The sequence below is a fragment of the Sceloporus undulatus genome, chromosome 1, assembly GCF_019175285.1.
Source record: "Sceloporus undulatus isolate JIND9_A2432 ecotype Alabama chromosome 1, SceUnd_v1.1, whole genome shotgun sequence".
Taxonomy (NCBI): Eukaryota; Metazoa; Chordata; class Lepidosauria; order Squamata; family Phrynosomatidae; genus Sceloporus; species Sceloporus undulatus.
The window spans coordinates 351,522,513-351,544,816 of record NC_056522.1 but is presented as its reverse complement, the minus strand read 5'-3'; the positions used below and the strand labels follow the sequence as shown (position 1 = coordinate 351,544,816).

The 22,304-nt window shown below is 39.0% G+C and overlaps 1 protein-coding gene across 1 annotated transcript in view; it reads left to right on the top strand.

Moving 5' to 3' along the window:
* TTC7B (tetratricopeptide repeat domain 7B) overlaps nt 1-20,654 on the top strand; it is a 153,900-nt gene extending 133,246 nt beyond the window's left edge. Inside the window, 1 exon segment of the mRNA XM_042460558.1 lies at nt 19,592-20,654. Coding sequence (XP_042316492.1) covers nt 19,592-19,813 — 222 coding nt within the window. The 3' untranslated portion in view covers nt 19,814-20,654.
* The last annotated feature ends 1,650 nt before the right edge of the window (nt 20,655-22,304 follow it).

The window sequence follows — 22,304 nt, the reverse complement described above, 5'->3', positions numbered from 1 at the left end:
TCATGTATGGTGCTCAATTTTGATAGTAAAATTTAGGATGAAATCAAAATTAGAACAAAAGCAATTAAAGATGAGAAATATAACTGTCCAAATGCTGAATCTATGTGTATGCCTAAAGAAAAGCCTGAGTCTTCAAGGAGAGTAATCCCACCCAAAGAGGTTTGAATGCCCATTCCTCTGTCTATCTTTTGACTGACTAGAAGCTGTTTTGTCTAGATTTGCATTCAGTTTGTTCACCCTTCTCCAGTCCAATTACTGATGTAGATCTTGAACAGATCCCTTGGATTTTACTGTAAACAAAAGATATGGTGGCACAAAATCACCAACCCCTAGATGAGCTCTGCCAATGCTTTCATGTGTATATTAAATAGAATGGAGGATAGGTTGGAAGTATAAAGGACATCATAAGCCAATAACCATCATATCAAACAGGAGTCTGCCAGCAAGATTTTATTAATTACCCCTCTGAGAATGATTGGAAAAACTTGAAAACTATGCTTCTAAACCAATCCCAATCAGGCAGTTGTAGTCAATAGTGATGAACTGGGTAGATACTTTGTTTGTTGTTCTGCCCTTTGGTGGAAAAGTCATTATAAATAAATGTAGTCATTATTATTATTATTGAATGTCACTGTTAATCTATCACAACCAACATACACACACTTCTTCTCCCATTTCTCACCAAAAAGTGACCAAAGCAGTCTGTGTCCCATAATCAGGCCTGATATCAGATTGAAACAGTTTTGGCAAATCCACCAAATCAAAAAAATGCCTGGAGGTGATATACTTCCACACACTCCAATTCTGTGTACCAGAATGATATACTGCAGATTCACCAGGCAGCATACAATCTAATGAGTTCAGGAAGAGTTTTTAAAAACAAAAAACAATACATCAGCATCTATATTAGGCATAATGGCTTCATACCCTGCTTTAAAGATGCATTCATCACTACCCCTGTACACTTAGCCAATCCCCCTCCCCACTGTTGCTTTTATGAGCCAATAAGGACAAATGTAGTTGATTTCACATATCCAGGGATCTTGTCCACATCCTCTAGCTTTACAAGTTAAAATGTTTCCATTAGAACTGTACAAATTGAGGCTGATCAAGTGTAATATATTGACTGTGTAGAGGAAAAAAAACAGAAACATAAGACAACAATCACTTGACATGCTTATTGAAAATGTAATTTGTAAATTTAAAACATTCAGATTTCACACATGGCCCAATGTGCTGGCCAAGTGGCCGTAATAAAGTTATTATTATTACACATGGCCCAAATCATGTTGTGATAATGGAAGTCCTCCCCATTATCTGAGTAGCAGATAACCTTCTTCCTAGGTAACAAAGGGATAAATGTGCGAGGAGGTAAAGTTGCATTCTAATGAGGTTCAGCATCACAGAGGTGATGAGATAGCAATTTCCCAATGAAACGAGTAGCTGGGCAGAAGCAGTAGCCTTCAAGATGATTCTTAGGTGAAGTTATAAAAAGCATGAGAAGCACCATGAGGCAAACAATGAAGACTATAACACCATGAGTGTTATCTAACAAAGGGAGTTGGGGAGGAAGCTGGTTGAGGCTAAACAAAGCAGTCCAGACTCCAAGCTACCCCATGAATATCAAGACTACCCATCCCATCTGATCTGTGAATAGAATAGGAAAATGTATTAGCTAGCCATGTCAGAGCTTTTCTTAATTTGTCTGAAATGATCTTATCAGTTTATAACCTGTAACTTCTGATCTGTGCCTGAAGAACAATATGGTCCTTAACATAAAGAGATACCCTGTTAACATGAAGCTTTCTTACTTATAATACAGTGGACCCTTGTTATCTGCTGGGGTTTGGTTCCAGGAACCACAGTGAATAACAAAATCCGTGTATGCTCAAGTCCCATTAAATACAATGGCATAGCAAAATGATGTCCCTTATATAAAATGGAAAAATCAAGGTTTGATACTTGAAATTTATACTTTTTGAATATTTTCAAGCCATGAATGCTTGAATCCGTGTATAAAAAATCCGTGTATAAGGAGGACCAACTTTAAAACCTTTTCCTTTAAAAATACTGCTGTCTCACTCCTCTTTCACATGCCTTTGCTCATTTTTATCTCCCCACCAGGACTGGAGGGGAGGAGAAACCTCTTTGCAACGTCAGAGATGGAAAGTAATCCCAAATTCTACTGAATACACTTCCTACTGGTGGTGGAAGCTTAGGCGCGTTGCAGACCGTCCAAAACAGGCGGTCTCGCGCCGCTGCCGGTTGCTGCGTCCGGGAACCGCAGCAGCCAAACCGCACGGTTCCCGGGCGCAGCAACAAAGAAGCGCCCAAATGTCGCTTCTTCCTGGGCCCCAGAAGCGGCGCCACTTCCGGTGTGCAGCATCCGGATGCTATGCATCCGATACGTCAACATGGCGGGCCCCGTCTATATAGAGCGCCGCCATTTTAGGGGCGTGAAGAAGTCACGCCCCTTCCTAACCCTAGTACGCACTCTGCGCGTACTATATGCCCATCTGTAACGGGCCTTAGTTTGTTTAAGGTGGTTTCAAGGGGTCCCATCCAGCTCTGACAGAAGCAGGAGGAGGACTCACAAACGCCTTACACATGTGTGTATGAATTACTTTTTCTGCAGATATATAGAATTATGCATAAGTGATTTGCAAACTTACAATATTCTGAAATAAATGAACACTCAAGGATTCTCTAAATATAGACACCTTAATTGGTGAAAAAAGTGGTTGAAAGTGGGCTTTGGAAGAAGGATGGGATTGGGTATGAAAATATACTAAAGCCTCAGCGTGCACTTTAATACTTCAAAATAGTGGTGCCCTAAGAGTTCTGGACAAACATTAGCACTGTTGTTGATCACATCTTACATTCTTTTGTCAGAGTTCAGCTAATTCCAATTATTCATAGTTTTCTTAATCAAGTGGAAAATCTCACTGAGGGAAATTTCCCATTTAGTAGTGAAACAGGATTTTTAAAATGATCCTTTGAAGTTGAGATTGTGCAAGGCATTTTCATGTGAGCTTTCCATTTATTGTCTGTTTTGTATGTTGTCTTTGGAAAAGATACCTTTTTCCCATTGCTTATCAGTTTCTTGATCACTTAAACAGAAGCAGTTCTCTGATTTGGTCTATTTTTATTTGTTGAAAGAATAAAATAATAAAGTAAAGGCAGTGGTTAAGAGATACTCAGGCCAGGGCAGCTGCTTCACAAATCATACTCATGTTCTAATTGCATCAAATTAATTGAATAATTCCAATCCAGACATATGACGTCACTCCAGTTTGCTCTTGTTCCAAGTCAGTTTAAAGTGGTGCTTTAAAGTTGAAAGTTCTTTTGCATTTATAATTGTATATTATAGTATCTTAACATTTTACCAAATTCTGCATATTGGATAATAATGCTCTCTCTGAAAAGAAGAACATATGCAAAAATATAAAACATAAGGCGATGCTGAATCCTTGTTATTTAGAATACTGCTAATGCAGTCAGTATTTCAGCCTTCTGGTCTTTGTGACAACACATTAACTTTCTATCTAATTTCCAGTTTATGTTTCTTGTATATATTGACACTGTACAGTGCAGTCTTGTGGTTTCTGACACAACTGTAGACAAATATTATAATTTCCCTTATTATATGCCTGTATCTATCTATTCTCTGATTTTTGTCATTATGTAACTCTGCAGCTTTAATGTTTGTAAAATGTTCATTTCACACTATGTTTAAACCCAATATATTATGATGAGTGAGCCTTCCAATATTATGCTTGAATCAGTATGCCAGAGCAGAGCAAAATAGTTACCCAAAATACATTTTTAATTGATAGCAAGGCCTTTAATCACAGAACTTGGGCTGTTATAAATTTTAAAAATTGAGAAGAAGTAGGGCCTTTTCAGTAAGGCACATGTTTGTGAAACTTCTTCACTAGGCTAGTTATCTTGCAACTTTCAGGAATGTTACAAAGATGTTCTTTAGGACTTATCCAAATGATTTTTTAAAATTGTGATTTTTAAAAAATTGCGAATTTTAAATAATGAATTGTAAATGTGGATTGTTTTAATATGTGTACTGTTTTAATATGTGTACATCTTATTTGTCCTTTTAAATTGATGTGTGTTTTAACTGATGCGTTTTTAAGTGATGTATATTGGTTAATTGTTGTTGTTTCTGCCTCGATCCATGGGAAGAGGTGGAAAAGAAAATGTTGTTGTTGCTTCCGCTGTTGTTCTTTAGGAAGGCTCTTGAAAAGCTTTTGAAAGCCAGCGTGGTTTGAGTGCTGGATTCGGACATGAAAACCCACTGGGCAAGTCACACTGTCTTGGCCTCTCAGGGAGGCAAAGGCAAACCCCTTCTGAACAAATCTTGCCAAGAAAACCCTGTGATGGATTTGTTTTAGGGTTGCCATAAGTTGGAAAGAACTTGAAGGTAGACAGAAATAACTACTTGAAAAGTACTTGGGTCTCTTCATTTCAAAAGTTGAACATCACAAACACAGACTTCACAGATAACAGTTGTACTTTCTCTCCTGTCCCCTGCAATATCCTATGGCCCTCAAAATCTGCCCCGAAGGTCCTCTAACCATCTGGAACAGATTTTTAAGAAGACACTGGAAGCTAAGAATAGAGGGAGATTTAAAAAAAAAGCCTAGCTATTCCACTGACAGAAGATGAGATTATCACACGACACTCTTAAAGTGTTGCTATTCCACTTTAACTGATCTGGCTGCCTCCTGTTGCATTCTGTGATTTGCAGTATAGAAAGGAGCATTTAGAATATTCAGCCAGAGAGCTCTTGGGCCTCAATGAACTACAAATTCCAAAACAAAAGGCAGTCAAAGCAATATTTTAGTGTGATAATCTCCAGATACTTTTCCATTGGTAGAAGTGATTAATTCTCTGAGAGTTAAACTCTGCTAGAACATGGCCACATAGCCCGAAAAACCCACAAAAAACTATCTCTGAGAGTGTTACATAGCTGAAAGAGTACCAGTCACACACAAAAGAAGAGTATCAGCAGACTCGAGAAAACTCAAAGCAAATGGGCATCACAATCCTTTGTAGGCTTCTTTCAGTTGTTAAACCCAATTACAATAAACCCATTGAACTAATGGAATTTACATAAGTCTTGACTTAACAAGTTGCTTTAGTAGGTTTACTCTAATTAGGATTAGCAATTTGGTTTAACACCTACATATTTATCAGTCCCACAGATTTCAGTGAGACTTATTTTTCAACAAATGGATTGTCATTTTAATAAATTTAGAGTGAGGTTTATTTATTTCAGTAATGAGATGACCTGAGTCTTCCATGGTTTCTAGTAATCTTTCTATCAGAGCACCTGTAATCCACCAGTGGTTAATTTATAGAAAGAATTATATACAGAAAGCATTCATTATTCCTATCTTGTTAAGTGATCTTGCATAGGTAGTTTTCCTTAAGAGCTGAAGGGCCTTGCAAGACTCTGCCAAGCTCTACCTTATTCAGCTCTCTTTTCAAGCATCTGACAAAACTAGCAAGCACTAGGTGGCCCACCAGAAATTGGCCAGTTGCCCACGAGTGGTTTGAATCCTATTTCCATCCCTGGGAGTACTGCAAGTGTTTGCAGTGCTTCTAAAAGGTGGGGAGGACTCTGTGGAGTTTTTGACATATCATTGGAAAGTTAGCTTTGCCATTATTGTTCACATTAGTATAGATAGTTAGAGAACTGGGAAGAGAAGCCACAATAACAAAGGGTGGAAATACTGAAAGGAAGTTTCCATGCCCAAGGCTGCGTTTCTTCACATAAAACATCTGACCTGGAAGGAAGGCTTTTGTATACAACTGCTGTACTTCCAGTCAAATTTTAAAACAGAGCAAAGAAAGCCATTAGCAGGCCACTAGCCTCAAAACAGCATGAAGACCAAAGCACTATTTGCACTACACGTTAGTTAAAAGCTTCTGCTGAGCACCATATGTGTCTTTGGGATGTGATAGAAATTGTAATGTAGAGGAAGCCCATGAGATATTTGCATAGATCTTTACATTTGCTGTAGGGGGGGAAGTGTTTTACATGTAACTGGTTAATAATGAAGCATGAATCTCAAGTACAATTAGCCCTCTGTATCCATGGATACTTTATCCACGGATTCGACCATCCACGGCTTGAAAATATTTTTTTAATATATAAATTTCAAAAAGGAAACCTAGATTTTGCCATTTTACGTAAGGGACACTATTTTACTATGCAGTTATATTAATGGGACTTAAGCATACACAGATTTTGATATCCACAGGGTGTTCTGGAACCATACCCCAGCAGATACCAAGGGCCCACTATATATATCTCTTACTCAAGTCCTGACTTTGAAAGGAGTATTTTTTGTTTTCTGGGTACTGTCACCACCCGAGACATGTGGTAATAGGGAGACAGCCTATTCTGTTGTGGCATCCCATTTGTTTAATTTTTTCTCTTGATAGGCTTGCCTAGTGCCTACTTTAATATTCTTTTTGGGTAGGACAGGTAGATACCTTCTGGTCTTCCAAAGCTTTTTACTATCTGAAGAAATTTTCATCTGGGATTTTTACTTCTGCATTAATTAATTATTTTTATGACTTGGCTTAAGCTTTATAGTCTTTTTTTATTGCATTTTAAACTTTGTTAGACCACCCTTATAATTGTACAATGAAGGGCAGTTGAAAAATGTGATTTGAAAACATGAATGAAAAAAAAAACGGAGGGAAAAAACTACCTAACATCAGGTAGGACTAGGGATGCCATAACCCTGCTGTGCCCGTGCTTGTAACGGTTTTTGCAGTTTGGCACGGTCACGGTCCGGTTCACTCTAAATCCTGGGTTTGGGCCCGGCCGGCAGCCATCGCGCCTAAAGGGAACACTCCTCCCCTTGAGGCTGGCTGGCCAATGGCACAGCAGCTGGAGCGGAGCTGTTTCCAGCCCCACTCTGCCATTGGCCAGCCTCAAGGAGGAGGTAGACCCTTGGAGGAGGAGGGGGAGTGAGACTCTGGGCCAGCCAGGGGGAGGGGAAAGCACCCTTTCTTAGTGCATGGTGAGGAGGAGGAGGAGGAGGGGGAAACAGGAGGAGGAGGAGGTGGGTGCCCATTTTCAAAGGTTCCCCCCCAAAGAGCACTTTCTGTGTACAATAGAGTCTCGGTGAAGAAGCATGGGATGTCGGATTGGGGACAAAAGTCCCTCGCCTTGCCTCCTCCTTCCCTCCCTAGTTCCCTACTTACCTTCCCTGCTTGGGTCAGGCTTTGCCCTTTGTCCTGAGGAAAATGAAGCCTCTGAGGAGAGGCCTGGGGCTGTCCTCCGCAGCCACCAAGTCCTCACTCCTTTCCCTTCTCTTCAAAGGGCTCCAAAAAGAGCCCTTTGCAGGAAAGGGGAGGTCTGGGAAGAGCAGGACCAGGCTAGTGCCCAGGTCTCTCCTCTCCTTTCCTGCCTTCCTTCTCTTCCCTCCAAAGAGCCCTTTGGGGGAAAGGGGAGGTCTGGGAAGAGGAGAGTGGCCTTGGAGGACAGGCCTGGGCCGAGCACACAAGTCCCTCAGGAGCCTGCGTCCTCGGTCTAGGCTTGTCCTCCGCTGCCCAGGCTTCTCCTTTCTGGGGATTTCCTCTCCCCTGAAGGGGTTGGGGGGAAGGAAAGTGAAGCTGGGAGGGAGAGGCTTGGATCTGCTGTTTTTTAAAAAAAGTGTCCTACATTTGAAAATGTTGTCCTACATTTGTCCCGGTTCGGAGGTCCTGATTTATGGCAACCCTAGGTAGGACTATTTATTCAGCTTGTCTAGTAGCAGCTCTCCAAGCTTTCTAACATGAGGCAGCAAATGATCATTCCTAAGGGTCATCTTAAAATTTTGCTTGTCCACTTCCATTCATAGAGGACTTGTCTATTAGCACCTATTCACCATGAAAGCTGTATGGAACTGCCATTTTTTAAAAAAGTATGCCATTAAATAGCAGCTGCTGACAACTAACAGAGGGAGGAGTGGGTTGTTGCATTCATGCTTTGCTTTGGGTCTTCCTGGGGGGATTTGGCTAGCCACCGTGGGAAACAGGAAGGACCTTTACAGAGCTTGGAAAAGTTATTCCTTCAAACTCTGGACCTTTGATCTCATCAAGCAGACCTCTTCTTTTATGTATTTGTATTGTAGAGAAATGCTTTCTTAAAGGAAGGCCTTGGTGTTAAACACATTGTGCCCGTTCACACTAATACTATTAAGGTTACCTTTTCTGACAGCCTAATTGAGATTGTCATGTGGATTTTGAAAGTTGATATTATTAGAATTTAGTAGAAGGGTTACAAATATTGGAAATTGGATTCTGTGTATGATCATGCTACTTACTTTAAGTGGCAGCAGCCAACAGCCCATTAATTTGTCCCCAAATAAATATAAATTGGAGGAAAAGTAGTGTCTCTTTTTATCACTTTGTTTTGATAACCTTGTTTCATAAAAGGTTAAGCTGTTGTACAGAGAGCCTAGCAATGGAAACATTAGCACAAGGGCTACTTAGAATTGCAGATATTGTAATACTTGTGTGTGGAGGGGAACAGCATGTAGGAAGCATGTGTTCACATCCCTGCTTTTATTTCTTATTGCTATTTATATTTGCATCACCACCCACTAATATATGCTTTCTATGTGGCTTGTAGAATGAATTGCATATCTAGTAAGCCACTCAGTGACCCTAAATTGCTCAGCCTAATTAATCCCATGAAAAAGAAACAGAAACACGCTAATTCTCCTTATATAAAAAAGATTATTTATTATTTCCTCTCCCTCTCCTACAATGAGCTCAGAACATTTTACATGGTTCTCATCCCCACTCCATCCACTTGCAGATGGTTGTAGAACCATGACAAAGACAGATATTTGCCCATTATGATATACCATGGCTTAGTTGGGGCATCACTAGGAGGGTGCGGAGGTACAAGCCTCACCAGGTGACACTCTAAGGAGGGTTGATACTACTGCTCCCCATACATTTCCTTTTTGGCTGTGGTGGTTATGTGAACTCCTTTAAAAGTTGGAAGAGATGGTGTAAGTGGGGTGAGGCTAAGTGGGAGGAAAAAGGAGCAGCTCCATTTTTTAAAAAAAAAACATTTTAAAATTTAATTTTTTAGCAATTTAAGAATTTAATTTTTTTTAATTACCATATATGATGATTTTTGGTGTTGTCTGTATATTAGGACAGGAAGTGTGAAATATGAAAGTGAATGCTGGAAAAGACCTGGCAAAGGGGAAAAAAAAAAGGTGACAGGATTGCTTTCAGGCCTGAGGTTTCACGTAGGCTCATTACAGCTGATGCACATTTTGTGAATCCATGATTTAGTTTTACATGTGAATGAGCCTGATATATGGCTTCTGAATGGCCACTAATGAAAATTAATTCAATGCATTTTCTTTATTGAAAGCTAAAAGATGCTTTGCAAAAGGCTTACCTAAGGATTATCTCCTATCAAATAATGTGTTTTTCATATGAAATTGTAACATCTACATAAGAACAGATATTTTGAGGTATGTGATCAGTTATATAAGAGGCATTAATATGTCACAATTGTCTTTTGGTATTTACATTTCCTCAGCCTTTTGAAATATTCAAGTAAATTGACAAAGCATATAGAAGCTTTTCTGTACTTTCTTCTGTTTAGGTAGCTCCTTTTCAGAGAAGGATGGCTTTAGTGACCAGCATTGCCTTTAAATAATTGAACATGGTTCGTTTTGTTTTGCTTCTTTTTATTAAAAAAATAATTCATGAATTGAATCTACACAGAAGTAACTGTGGAAATAAATTACTATCTAAACATTTACGTAGAAAACATTCAGTATAATGTCCAGGAGCTGAAAAATAATGGAATTGGAGGAAAAAATGCAGATGTGGAAACAACCTTGTCCTATTTGACCCATTAGGTCAAGGTACTTCCACCTTTCAGATTTTGTCCTCTTTACTGCAAGTTCAAAATGTGAACATTGTGTTCCTAGTCTCTTTACATGAAATGAAATATTGAAAGGCAAAGAGCAATATTTACTGCGCTTTGTTCTGTTAAACATCCTCCTATTCATCAAATTCATTTCTCATTACTTGAAGTACAAATTGTTGCATTCTTTGGAAAAAATGAAATGACTATTACGATTTATTTTTAATTTCTTCCAGATATGTCAGATCCATTTCCTCCTTCATGAAAATACATTGTTTAGTGGAAACATATATTATTCAGCCTTCTCTAATCTGTGGCCCTCCTGATGTATTGGAACTCCCTTCAGCTCCATCCGTAATTACTACCATCCATACTCATGGGGATGAGAATTGTCCTCCAACACATCTGAAGGGTATTTGGTCAGAGAAGGCTTATATTATTGAATTGTATATCTTTTTCTAGACAAACTTTTTAAAAAAAACAAAGCTGACATTCTCATAAATTATAAGAATGTTCATCCAGAGGTGTTACTTAAGTGAATAATGAAACTGTTATAACTGGTACTACCACCAGTTACTACTAAGATTGCCACCACTCATGCTAACAGTGAATTACAGTGGATGATAGAAATAACTACAGGTCGAGTCTCCTCTCATCTGAAGTGCTTGGGACCAGCAGTTTTGGATTTCAATTTTTTTTTAAATTCTGGAATACCTCTATTTGCATATACATACATAATTAGCTATGTTAGAGATGGGATGCAAGTCTAAACACAAAATTCATATGTTTGTTATACACACAGCCTGAATGTAATTTTATACAACATTTTTAATAATGTTGCTCATGAAACAATGTCTGTGTACACTGGACCATCAGAAAGCAAAAGCTTTGGTTTTTGCAATATTTTAGATTTTGGATAAGGGAGACTCAGCCAGTATTGCCCTTTCAGTCTAGGGCAATAAATCTGCAGCTGACACAAAAGCAAAAGAAATTACCTTTATTTGAATTTTGGAGTAAATCAATAAAAGAGCTGTGAAGCATTACAGACTAGAAAAATGCAATGAAGTGTTGGCCATAAGGTAGCACTAGTAGCAGAAGTGCTACTAGTTGGGTTTAATAAATAAATAAATAAACTTTATTCTTATATCCCGCTTTTCTACTGCAGCAATCAAAATGGCTTGCATGACTAAAATATATTGGAATAATACGTACTCTCAATATATAAATTGTCCCCCTTTAAAACAGGATTAAATACAATACAGTTTAAATATTCAACCTTTTAAAATGACAGCAATTGTCTAGTAGAGGCAGTGGTTACATAAAGTAGGGAGAGTACAGAAATTAGATTGAACTATTCTGGGAAGGCCTGCCGGAAGAGATCCGTCTTGACAGCTTTTTTGAAGCTGTCTAGGCTAGTTATTTGACAGATCTCCTCCAGCAAGGCATTCCATAGCCTGGGAGCAGCAGCAGAGAACATCCTCTGGGAGGTTGCCATTAGTCTGGGTTTTATGGGTTGCAATAAATTCCTCCCAGAGGACCTGAGGGTGCAAGGCGGATTGTATGGAAGTAGGCAATCCCTTATATAGGTTGGACCCAAGCCATGTAGGGCTTTAAAGGTACTCACCAAACCAATAGGCAGCCAGTGAAGAGATTTCAGAATAGGTGTAATATGATCACTTCTAGTTTTACCAGTAATCAGCCTGGCTGCCATGTTTTGTACTAACTGTAGTTTCCAGACTAGGTACAAGGATAGCCCTATGTAGACTGCATTGCAGAAATCAAGTTGTGATGTTACCAGTGCATGCACTACAGTTTCTAGGTCCCTTACTTCCAGGAAAGGGAGCAGCTGGCGTATCAGCCAGAGCTGATCACAGGCACTCTTGACTGTCGCATTCACCTGATTTATCATGTGAAGCGACGGATCTGGGAGCACCCCCAGATTGCGAAGACAGTCCTAAAGGAGAGCATGATCCCGTCTAGGCCTGGAAGTTGCAATCCAATACCTGGTTTGGGGGTCCCTACTTCCGTTTTGTCTGGATTCAGCTTGAGTCGGTTTTTTCTCATCCAATCCACTACCGTTTCAAGACATTTTACCTTTTCTGTTATGCAGCTCTTTGCAATGGATGGAGCTGGCTTTCTGAAAATCTGTTCTCTTTTTTAAAACTAAATCTCTATCTCTGATTATTGCAGAAATGCATTTTAAGGGGTCCGTCAAAGTTGTATTCTTGCTCCCTTTCTTTTTAACTTTTATATTAATGATTTAGTTCCAACAGTTACTGTGCCAAATGTATCTAATACCCTGGTCAGTACTCTTTTATGTGCTGATGACATGATGCTAATGTTTACCACTCAGGTTGGCTTGTGTAGGTTAGTAAGGAAATTTAGCTTATATTGCAGGTAGAATGATTTAGAAATTAACTATAACAAATCTAAAGTTTAAATTTTTGTAAAGAAAAAGAAACATTATTAAGTGGTTTCTTGATACTAATGAAATTGAACAAGTGAATTCCTTCACGTACCTTCAGCTGGCTTTTTCATCTTCAGGTTCCTGGTTACTGCAGACTAAGAGAAATGAGCTAAAACCATTTTAAGGCATACATGAATCAGCTCTCATGCAGTTTAGAAGTGTGCATGGAAGCAGCCTGCATTGAGATTATATATTTCTCCCAAAGTGGAACCCAAGGCAGCTAACAACATATATAAAACACAACAATTAAAATTAAAAAAAATTAAAAATTACAAATATTAACATTTAAAGCGTACAAAGTTAAAATTAATAATCTAAGACCAACCTGCTCATCCCCCAGTAAAACCAAGCCTGCCAGATCTTAAGAGGCCTGTTTAAATAAAAATGTCATTGCCTGTTTTAAATAGAAATAGAACTCTAGGGTGATAAAACAGTGGGTCTTTGTAGTTCTTTTGCTGTAGGAATCCAAATTAATCCAACAAAGGCTGCATACTGTCTTTTTATTGCAATTGTATTAATGAATTAAATAAGCCTAAACTAATGCCAAATAACATAGTTGAATTTTTTCCTATTTAATAAATGTCTTGCATTTTGATTCAGAATAGATGTTAACAGTACACAGCTGTTTTAAAACTTTTGTTGTTGTTAACTGCCCCCAAGTCAATTTCAACCCATGGTGCAAAATGATCACCTATTGCACAAATTGATCGCCTATTAGGTTTCTTTCTTTCTTTCTTACGCAAAGTACATTAAATCAGGATGAAAGCTAGTATTAGCAAAAATATTTGTCTTGTAAATCCTTTCAAGAGAAACAATAGCATAGCTGTCTGATCCATGCCCAGTTTGGATTTGTGTTTGCTCTGCTAAACCTATAATTTCCAAGCTGAATGCATCTTTGAGATTTTATCTCATTTGTACAAGGTGCCTGATTATGCTAAACAGATTAAATGTTAAACATGCTCTTTCTTCAATGGACAGAGCTAATAAATAGCTTCCTTTTATTATTTCATACTTCCTTTAAACTCCCACTGCAATTTAATGGCAATAAAATTTGTGAGATGTCTGGAAGTATTAATTGGATGTTAATAAACATTTAACCTTTGTGTTCCCTACAATGAAGCTTTAAAATCTGTACATTTCTCTGTATGTGCAACTTGTACATCTGAGTTGTCCCTCTTTTTATAATAATTTGTGATTAATAGCTGAAAAAAGTGAAAACAAGGTTCTTCAATCATGAGTATTGGAATAAATATTCAAGGTTAGTAAGCTTTGCTTTAAAACACCATATGTGTTTTACCAGACATGTAGATCAGAGTTAAAGCTTGTAACTGGTTCAGGAACTATGATCCGATGCACACTGCAGAAATAACCCAGATTCAGACTGCTTTAACTGCCCTGGCTCAATGCTAAGAAATTCTGGGAACTGTAGTTTATTGTGGCACTGGAGCTCTCTGACAGAAGGCTAAATGTCTCACAAAGCTACAGTTCCCAGAATTTCTTAGCATTGAGCCAGAGCAGTTAAAGCAGTCTGAATCTGGGTTATTTCTGCATTGTGTTTTGGACCTGTATGACTGCTCCTAAAATCAATACAAGTCTGTGCAAATTTTCCATTTTATTTTATTTACATGCTAGATCACAGATGTAGATAAACCAGCATTCTTTTCCTTCGTGAGGCCAACCATATGCCAATGAGAAGCTCACATGCAGGACATGAATTCAATAGTACCACTCCATTCGTGTTCCCCAGCAACTGGAATTATTATTGTTATTATTATTATTTGTATTTCCCGCCTCTCCCTGTGGATTGAGGTGGGATTACAGCAAAGAATAAAAACCACAATACAATGCAAAATACAATATTCTCTAAAAATATAGTCAGTAAAACAACAGCAATATTACTACCAATCACTAAAAAGGCCAAATCGTTGTCAGTATTCTGTGCTGCCAAGTCAGAGTGAGCATGTTCCATAAAATCAGCTATAAAAGGTCAGGTGGATAGGTCCGCCGGAAGAGATCCGTCTTAAGTGCTTTTTAAAGGCTTCTAAGGTGGTAATAAGACGGATCTCTTCCAGTAAGTTGTTCCATAATTTAGGGGCCGCAGCTGTAAACACTTTATGGGAAGTTGTAGTTAGTCTAGTTTTCGTATGTTCCGATAGTTTCTTCCCTGATGTTCTGACAGTGCGGGGTGGATTGTGTAGGGAGAGGGGTTCCCTTAAGTAACTCGGGCCCAAGCCATGTAGGGCTATAAGGTAATAACCAACACTTTGTATTGCATCCGGGAGCTGATTGGCTGCCAATGAAGAGATCTTAATATTGGAGTAATATGGTCAGATCTTGATGTTCCTGTGACCAATCTGGCTGTAGCGTTTTGGATCAATTGAAGCTTCCAAACTAGGTACAAAGGTAACCCCATGTAGAGCACATTAAAGAAATCAAGAAAAGAGATTACCAGTGCATGTACTACTGCTACAAGGTCCCTCTGGACCAGGTAAGGACGCAGTTGGCGTATCAACTGAAGTTGGTACCAAGCACTCCTGGCCATCACCTCCACCTGAGATGACAGCTGTAGAGACGAGTTCAGGAGTACTCCAAACTGCGCATTTCGTCCTTTAGTGGAAGTGTGACCCCGTCCAGGACTGGTTGGTAAATCTCAATCCCTGGACCAGAAGTACCTATCATGAGCACCTCCGTTTTCTCTGGATTCAGCCTGAGTTTGTTTTCCCTCATCCAGCCCATTACCGACTCAAGACAGGTATTTAGAGGAGAGACGCCATCTCTCCACGAATAGGAGACAAATACAGTGGGTCCTTGGTATTTGCTGAGGACCTCAGTCCACCTCCCGTGGATACCAAAATCTGTGGATATTCAAGTCCCATTAAATGCAATGGCTAGTAAAATGGTATCCATTATATAAAGTGACAAAATCAAGGTTTGCTTTGTGAAAATAACACATTTTAAAAATATTTTCAAGCCATGGATGCTTTAATTCATGGATGAAAAGTCTGTGGCTATGAAGGGCTGATTGTAGAGATTAATCAGCAATTTATATGTAGTAATTAATCAGCAATTTGAATGGTTTTAAAAGGGGATCCGCCAAATTCATGAGAATAAGGTTATCAATAGCTGCCATTAGCTATTGATAACCTTATTCTCATGAATTTGTTCCCATTAATCTGTACATCATTGACAAAATTTGATTGTAAGATGCAATCCTATGCTTTAGGACAGCAGTTTCTCAGTCCAAAAGTTTGCAGACGTGTTGGATTTCCACCATCCCCAGCCAACAATTATATCATTGATTTTGTATTCCAGTTGAGGAAAGTGCCTGTGGGGTGCATTTTGAGATTCTCAGAGTGTTAACCCTTTTAAAGGGAAACAAAAATATGCAAGTATGAAAATTAAACTTGTTAGAGTTCAGCTTTCATCAGCAGAACAGCAAAAGTATGGGTGAGACTATTTATTCTAAACCTGCCTTCCTAAAGTATAAAGACTGACTCCAAAAAACAACAAACATGCAGTTGTAATTTAAAAACAAATATTAATGACTTTAATAAATAAATACATAACAAACAAAATTCTATCCTAACTGGTGATGGAAATTTCACCATCTTTAATATAGCAAGAAGAGACTATTAACTTCACTCAGAAGAGATTATTACTCCATCTTAGACTGAGAGCAGACAATTACTGTACTGAGAGGAGATTATTTAGAATCTTGAGAGAGAGTCTATTAAACAGCCTCCAAGATTCAGTGAGAGGAATCACATGTATAGATAGAATGAGATAGATTTATGCATTTGTGTATTTTAATCACAATTCTGTGATTCTCAGAGGGAGGTCAAAGGGGCAACCTGTGCTTCAAAATTTCCCCTTCCACAAGATTGAGGCAGTGCAAAGCTGTTTCTTCCAGACCTGCCTTTTCCAGCAGCTGAGAAGCAGTGAATCACCAGGGCTTTTTAAGAATTGGCTAAAAGATAGATTGAAACTCATCCTCCATGCTTTTTTAAAAAAAATAATTTTCTGGTTCTGACTATTCTGTTCCTCTTCCCCACCATACATATATGCGCAGCCAGGGATGGGCCATTCACTCTTCACTAAGAAATCCATGGACCTCTTGGTGGTACCTACTGCCCCTGAAATTAAGAGGGAGAGGAAGGTGGGTGACAGATAGTCCTACCTGTCTCTCATCACAGCTTGGAGGAGGAGGAGGAACTCTTTCTTGAAAGCTGTATTGGAAGCTAGATGAGGAGGAGGAGTAGGAGGAGGACAAATAAAAGTTTGTTCATCATCCTTCTTTGTGTTGCAATGGCACATAGTACAAGCCACTCCATAGTATGCTCACAAAGATGTCATTTCAGCCTTTGGTCCAGACATTTTGCAGAAAGGCTAGCTTGAGATAGAACTGGATCGGGATTGGATTGAAGGGCACTCTGCTAGAACTTCTTCCAGCGTGTCCAGAGGAGGGCAACCAAAATAGTGAAAAGTTTGGAAACCACTCCCTGTGAGGAGCAACTTATGGAATTGGGTATGTTTAGCCTAGAGAAGAGAAGATTAAAAGGTGATATGAAAGTCCTGTTTAAAATATTTGAAGGGATATCATATTGACAATGGAGCAAGCTTGTTTTCTTCAGCTCTAGAGAATAAAACCCGGAACAATGAGTTCAAACTACAGTCGGCCCTTCTTATACACGGATTTTTTATACACGGATTTAAGCATACACGGTTTGAAAATGTTCCAAAAAAGTATAAATTTACCTTGATTTTCCATTTTTTATAAGGGACACCATTTTGCTATGTCATTATATTCAATGGGACTTGAGCATACACGGATTTTGTTATACACGGGAGATCTTGGAACCAAACCCCAGCGTATAACAAGGGTCCACTGTACAGGAAAAGAGATTCCAACTCAACATTAGAAAGAACTTCCTGGAATTACTTGTTTGTTTGTTAGTTTGTTTGTTTATTTGCAGGTGGGTACAGCCATCCAATTTCTCATGGATGGGTAATGCATTCCCCTGACCTTCCACAGTTGCCCAGCCCTGGTTTAGAAAAAGAGTTTAAGATCCCATTACAGATTAGTGTCTGCCAATTAATATGGCTGTTTGTGAAGGACATCTTCTTACTGTGTCAGCCTAATGAATCTATAGCTGCCAGCAATGACTATAACATTCACTTTCAGGTACTTTCTCCTGTGACTGTGAACAGCCATTTTCCTAGTTGTCTTTTGTCTGGTAATTTTTTCCCCAGGCTATCAGACTGGGAGGATTTGCAAAAATTTTCTTTCTTTCTTTCTTTCTTTCTTTCTTTCTTTCCTTCTCTCTCTTTCTTTCTTTCTTTCTTTCTTTCCAGTTAGGTATGTTTGGGGAAGAGGGGCTAATATGCAACTTTAGTGTTATACAAGGCTGCCATGGGGAGAGCTCTGAAAATCAATCCAAAGTACAACCATTTTCCCCATCTAGGGATTTGTTTGTGTTTTAACCATCTACCATCATGAAAATGCTGGCTCATTCTGTCACACACATACACAAAATGAAACTATAACATCACCATAACAGAAAACCCTTCAGGATTTTTGTTCCTTTTCTAGTTTTTCTTTTCTGAAAGCCTTTTGAAACAGTGGGCTTTACATTATTTAAATAAAACAGTTCTTCAGCCAAGTGTTCATTGTTGGATTATATAGTGCAGTTAATGGTGTACTTAAAGCCAAATATAATTAATATAGCTTCCAAGAAAGAGCTGAATGTGTTAACTCTTGTTCCAGTAATTTCTAGTGAATAGCTAGAGTTGCTCAGAAACTCACATTATATTTATTTATTCCAATATTAAATTCTTAATTTTACACAAAAATGGCATTATAACCTTAGGTAGTTTCATGTCCTTGTAATGACCGTAATATTATATTGATTTATTTACTGATGTATTTACTTATTTATAGTCATCAATAGGACAAGAGGGTTGTAATACCATTTTGGTGTGAAACCATTTGGTTTTGCAGTATATACTTAAGCTTCTCATCTCAATTATTGAGATTCATCAATAATTATTAGTGCAAAGAGCAAAAAAAAAAAAACCCCCTTTTTAAAAAAAACTATAGATGGACAACAAGGCCTTTAAACCTGTTAAAACACCATCTTTTATTTAGATCTTGATTGACCTAAAGGAAAAGAACATGTGAGATGCATTTGTGGCTTTGGAGAAAAACTGTACAAGAAATGCCTGCTATACATTTTCTTTAGCCAAAAGGAAGAGCTAGAAATGCTGCTGTGCTGTACTATTGAAAAAACAAACACAACCTGTTGGTTCTCTTAGGGGTTGTCCGCATAGGCCAAAAGGCCCATGTGCCCCCTACTTCCGTGTCGTCCAGTTCAGACAACACAGGCCAAAACCTGGGGCTAGGATTGGGCTTGATCCTGCCAGACTAGATGCAGATCCAGTTGATCTGGCCTGATCCCAGGGTAAAACAGCCTTTACCCCAGGATAATTTGACTTCCGGTTTGCTGTGCAATTTCCTGGAAACTTTGCAGCAAACCCCAGGTGGTTTACACAACCACCCATGCACCCAACCTTACAACGCTATCGCTGCTATTGAGAAGCTTCCAGTCACCACATCTGATGCAGAAACAGGGTGCCTAGCCATGTGGGTGCAGCCAGGTGCCCCATTTCTGTGTCAGATGTGGCAGCTGGGCTTTTGAGTATGAATGGAAGTGCAGCAAGGTAAGGAGCATGCACAGGTAGCAGATCCCAGGTTGGCATGGGGACGTGCATGTAAATACCCACTCGTCCCTATGCTAACTCGGGCACAGAATAGCACAGGCTCAGCTATGCAGTCTCTTACTAGATTCAAGGAGAGGAAATAATACTAGATTCAAGTACAGGAAAGTTTCTGCTTTCCTCTCCTGTTCATCTCTAGTCTCTGTATCTTTTTCTTTCTCTTCCATGCACCAGACTTGCAAAGAATCCAGATTTCTAAATAATTCGTTTTATGAATTAACAGTTTTCCATTTAAGCATATGTACTTCCTCTCGCAGAAAGGCATCAAGCATAGAAGCTAATTATACTGGTAGTCCAGCTCTGGATATAGCAGGCCCTGTTGCGTTCTCCTGCCTTGTTGCTGTGACCTTGTGTGTTGCACTATTCTCTTTTTAATTTGCAGGATCCCATTGCCATTTATTCAGTATTGTTTTATGACACTTCCTTCTTATTTACAGGCTCTGATACTTCATCAGCTTGGAAGGTATAGTTTGGCTGAGAAAATCCTTCGGGATGCCGTCCAGGTGAATTCAACAGCCCATGAGGTTTGGAATGGCCTCGGGGTGGTTCTGCAAGCTCAGGGCAATGATGATGCAGCAACCGAGTGTTTCCTAACAGCACTGGAGCTTGAAGCCAGCAGTCCCATCGTCCCTTTCACCATAATCCCCCGAGTTCTCTGAAGGGCTCGCCTGCAGACTGATGCTTCAACTGAATGTGAGAATGTTGGGAAGCCTGCATAAGCCTTCCTCCAGACTCCAAGAGCAGTTCTTCAGGCTGAGAGGTAATAGAACAAAGCAGGCAATCTGCTCATTTCTGTCTGGGGTTCTGACGTGGATGTGGTACAGTGTAATAATGTTAATGAAGAAACCTGATTAGCCAGAAGGAAACACACAGACAACATCCCAAAACAATACCACCACCTGTGTCTGCTTACATCTTTGCCCCATAGTATTTTCTAAGCCTGATGCTATTGTTCAAATGGGTATTGTGCCATATTTTATTAGGTGACATCTGAGTGTTATGTAAAACTAAATAGAATCAAACACCAACTGTAGAATGCTAGATTCAAGTTAAAATTCAGTGGCAGAGCAGCCTACTTTTAACCAAGCCTGTCAAAGACCTGTTCTCTTCAATGTCTTTCAACCTCTCTGGGCCCAGAAAAAAATGTGAAATTTGCTGTGTTCCATCTCTACAGTAGTCCAGGGCAGCAAATAAGCTGAAGGGTGTATGTTTTTAGTTGTTAATAACTGTGATGTGTAGCTAATTGTTATTCCCTTTATTTAGGAGAAAGGTTGTGTACAAGAATATTTATATTTTACCAATGTATGCCTGTCGGGGGAAAATAAAAATAAAATATTAGTTATTTAAGTTTAACTTTTTTATGTGAATCCAGAGTTTATTTATCAATGGAAATATGTAAAAAGATGCTAAAGACTGAATATTTACCAACATTCCTTATGCTATATACCCACTTGGCTCAATGGGAAGATTATGTTGATAATAAAATGATTTTTGAATGGATACAGTGTCTTTTTATTTTATTTTTGGTTGTCATTTTTCGTTTTGAAAGCTCAGTGAAAATCAGTCCATGAAATAATCAGATTGGTAACTGATTAATCTGAAACCTATGATTTATCAAAACACAAAGTTGCTTTAAATATTTTATTTGAATATACTGGGACAAAAATCCCAAATGGAATGTTTTGGCACATTCTCCAGGAATTGTGGGAGAGTAATGCAGGTGGGTTTAAGATCCTTACAAATTTTGCTGCATAATCCACATTGGGCTGGATTGCTGGACATGTTGCTGTTCCATGTTTTGTTAAACAGATATGCAACAGCATGATTTTGTGTGTATGTGTGTATTGCATAACACAATCCTGTTCATCACAGCATTATGTTCAGTGAGACTAGTTGTTTTTGTTGTTTTTGTTGTTTTTGTTGTTGTTGTGCTTCCAAGTCATTGTCAAGAACTGCCCTTTCCTTCCACGGTTCAGTGAACCATCCTTTGGTATTTCAAACAGCAAGAATTTTATTCCAGTAATGGTAGGTGTTAGCAGGAAGACATTTGCAGACAGAACTGCTATGATCCCCAAACAGCAATCCTATGTTCACAGTTCCATGCCCTAAAACCTCATGGCTTGGTTGTGATTCACCCATAAATCAGTGCATGTCCATGCACCATCCTTCTTGGTCTAATCAAACCCCCCTTAAACACGTTTAAACACCTGTCCTAATGTTTTCTTGGCATGTTTCTTCAGAGGGGTTGCCACTGCCATTCTCTGAGGCTAAGAGAGTGTGACTTGCCCAAGGTCGGCCAGGTGCCCCATTTCTGCATCAGATGTGGCAATGGGGCATTTTATACCACAACAGTGGCTTTTTATACTCGAGTGAGGAATTGAAACCTGATCTCCAGAGTCATAGTCCAACACTCAAACCACGCTGGCTCCTGGGAGACTTATTCCTAGGGGAGTGTGCTCAGGATTACAGTCTAAAAACTGAAAAGAAGATCTGTACAGGTGCTGTAGGCTATATTTCAGAGGAAAGAACTGGCAAAATCACCTCTGAGTATTTCTTACCTAAGAAAACCCTATGAAATTCATGGGAGTGCCATGTTGATAGGCCATTTGAAGGTGCACACATGCACACCTGTATCAAAGAGAGTTCAGAGTGATTTCTTCCTGTGTCTCTTCATCATAAAATACAGGGCAGATCTCTGATCTGGGAAAAGGTCCAGATCCATCACTAAATCAGGGGCTCAACAGTGCTTAGCTCATAGCATGCTGGTTTATTCTGTCAAATTCCTCCAAGAAGTAATTTTAGAGATTGGCTGTGAGAGACAGCAGTCATTTGTTGGCCCTGCTTTCTCTTGGCTTTCCATGCACAATTTGCTTTTCAGTACACCTTTGATTTGGTCTCTTACCTTTAGTGAAAGCAGGTGCTGACTTTGTCCTTATAGTAAATTTTTTTCTTAAATTGGATCAGTTGCACTGTAAACTGCTGTATGGAACAACTTTTTCAAGGATCCAATCCCAATACCAATAAAGTCACTGTAATTTAAAACATGGGTTAAAAGGGGCAGTGTTGGGACCAAGTTGAGCCTGGTATCTCTGCAATTTTAAAAAGATTAATTGAAGGCCTGTCTGGGTTACTCTGGCCTGCTGGGTTACC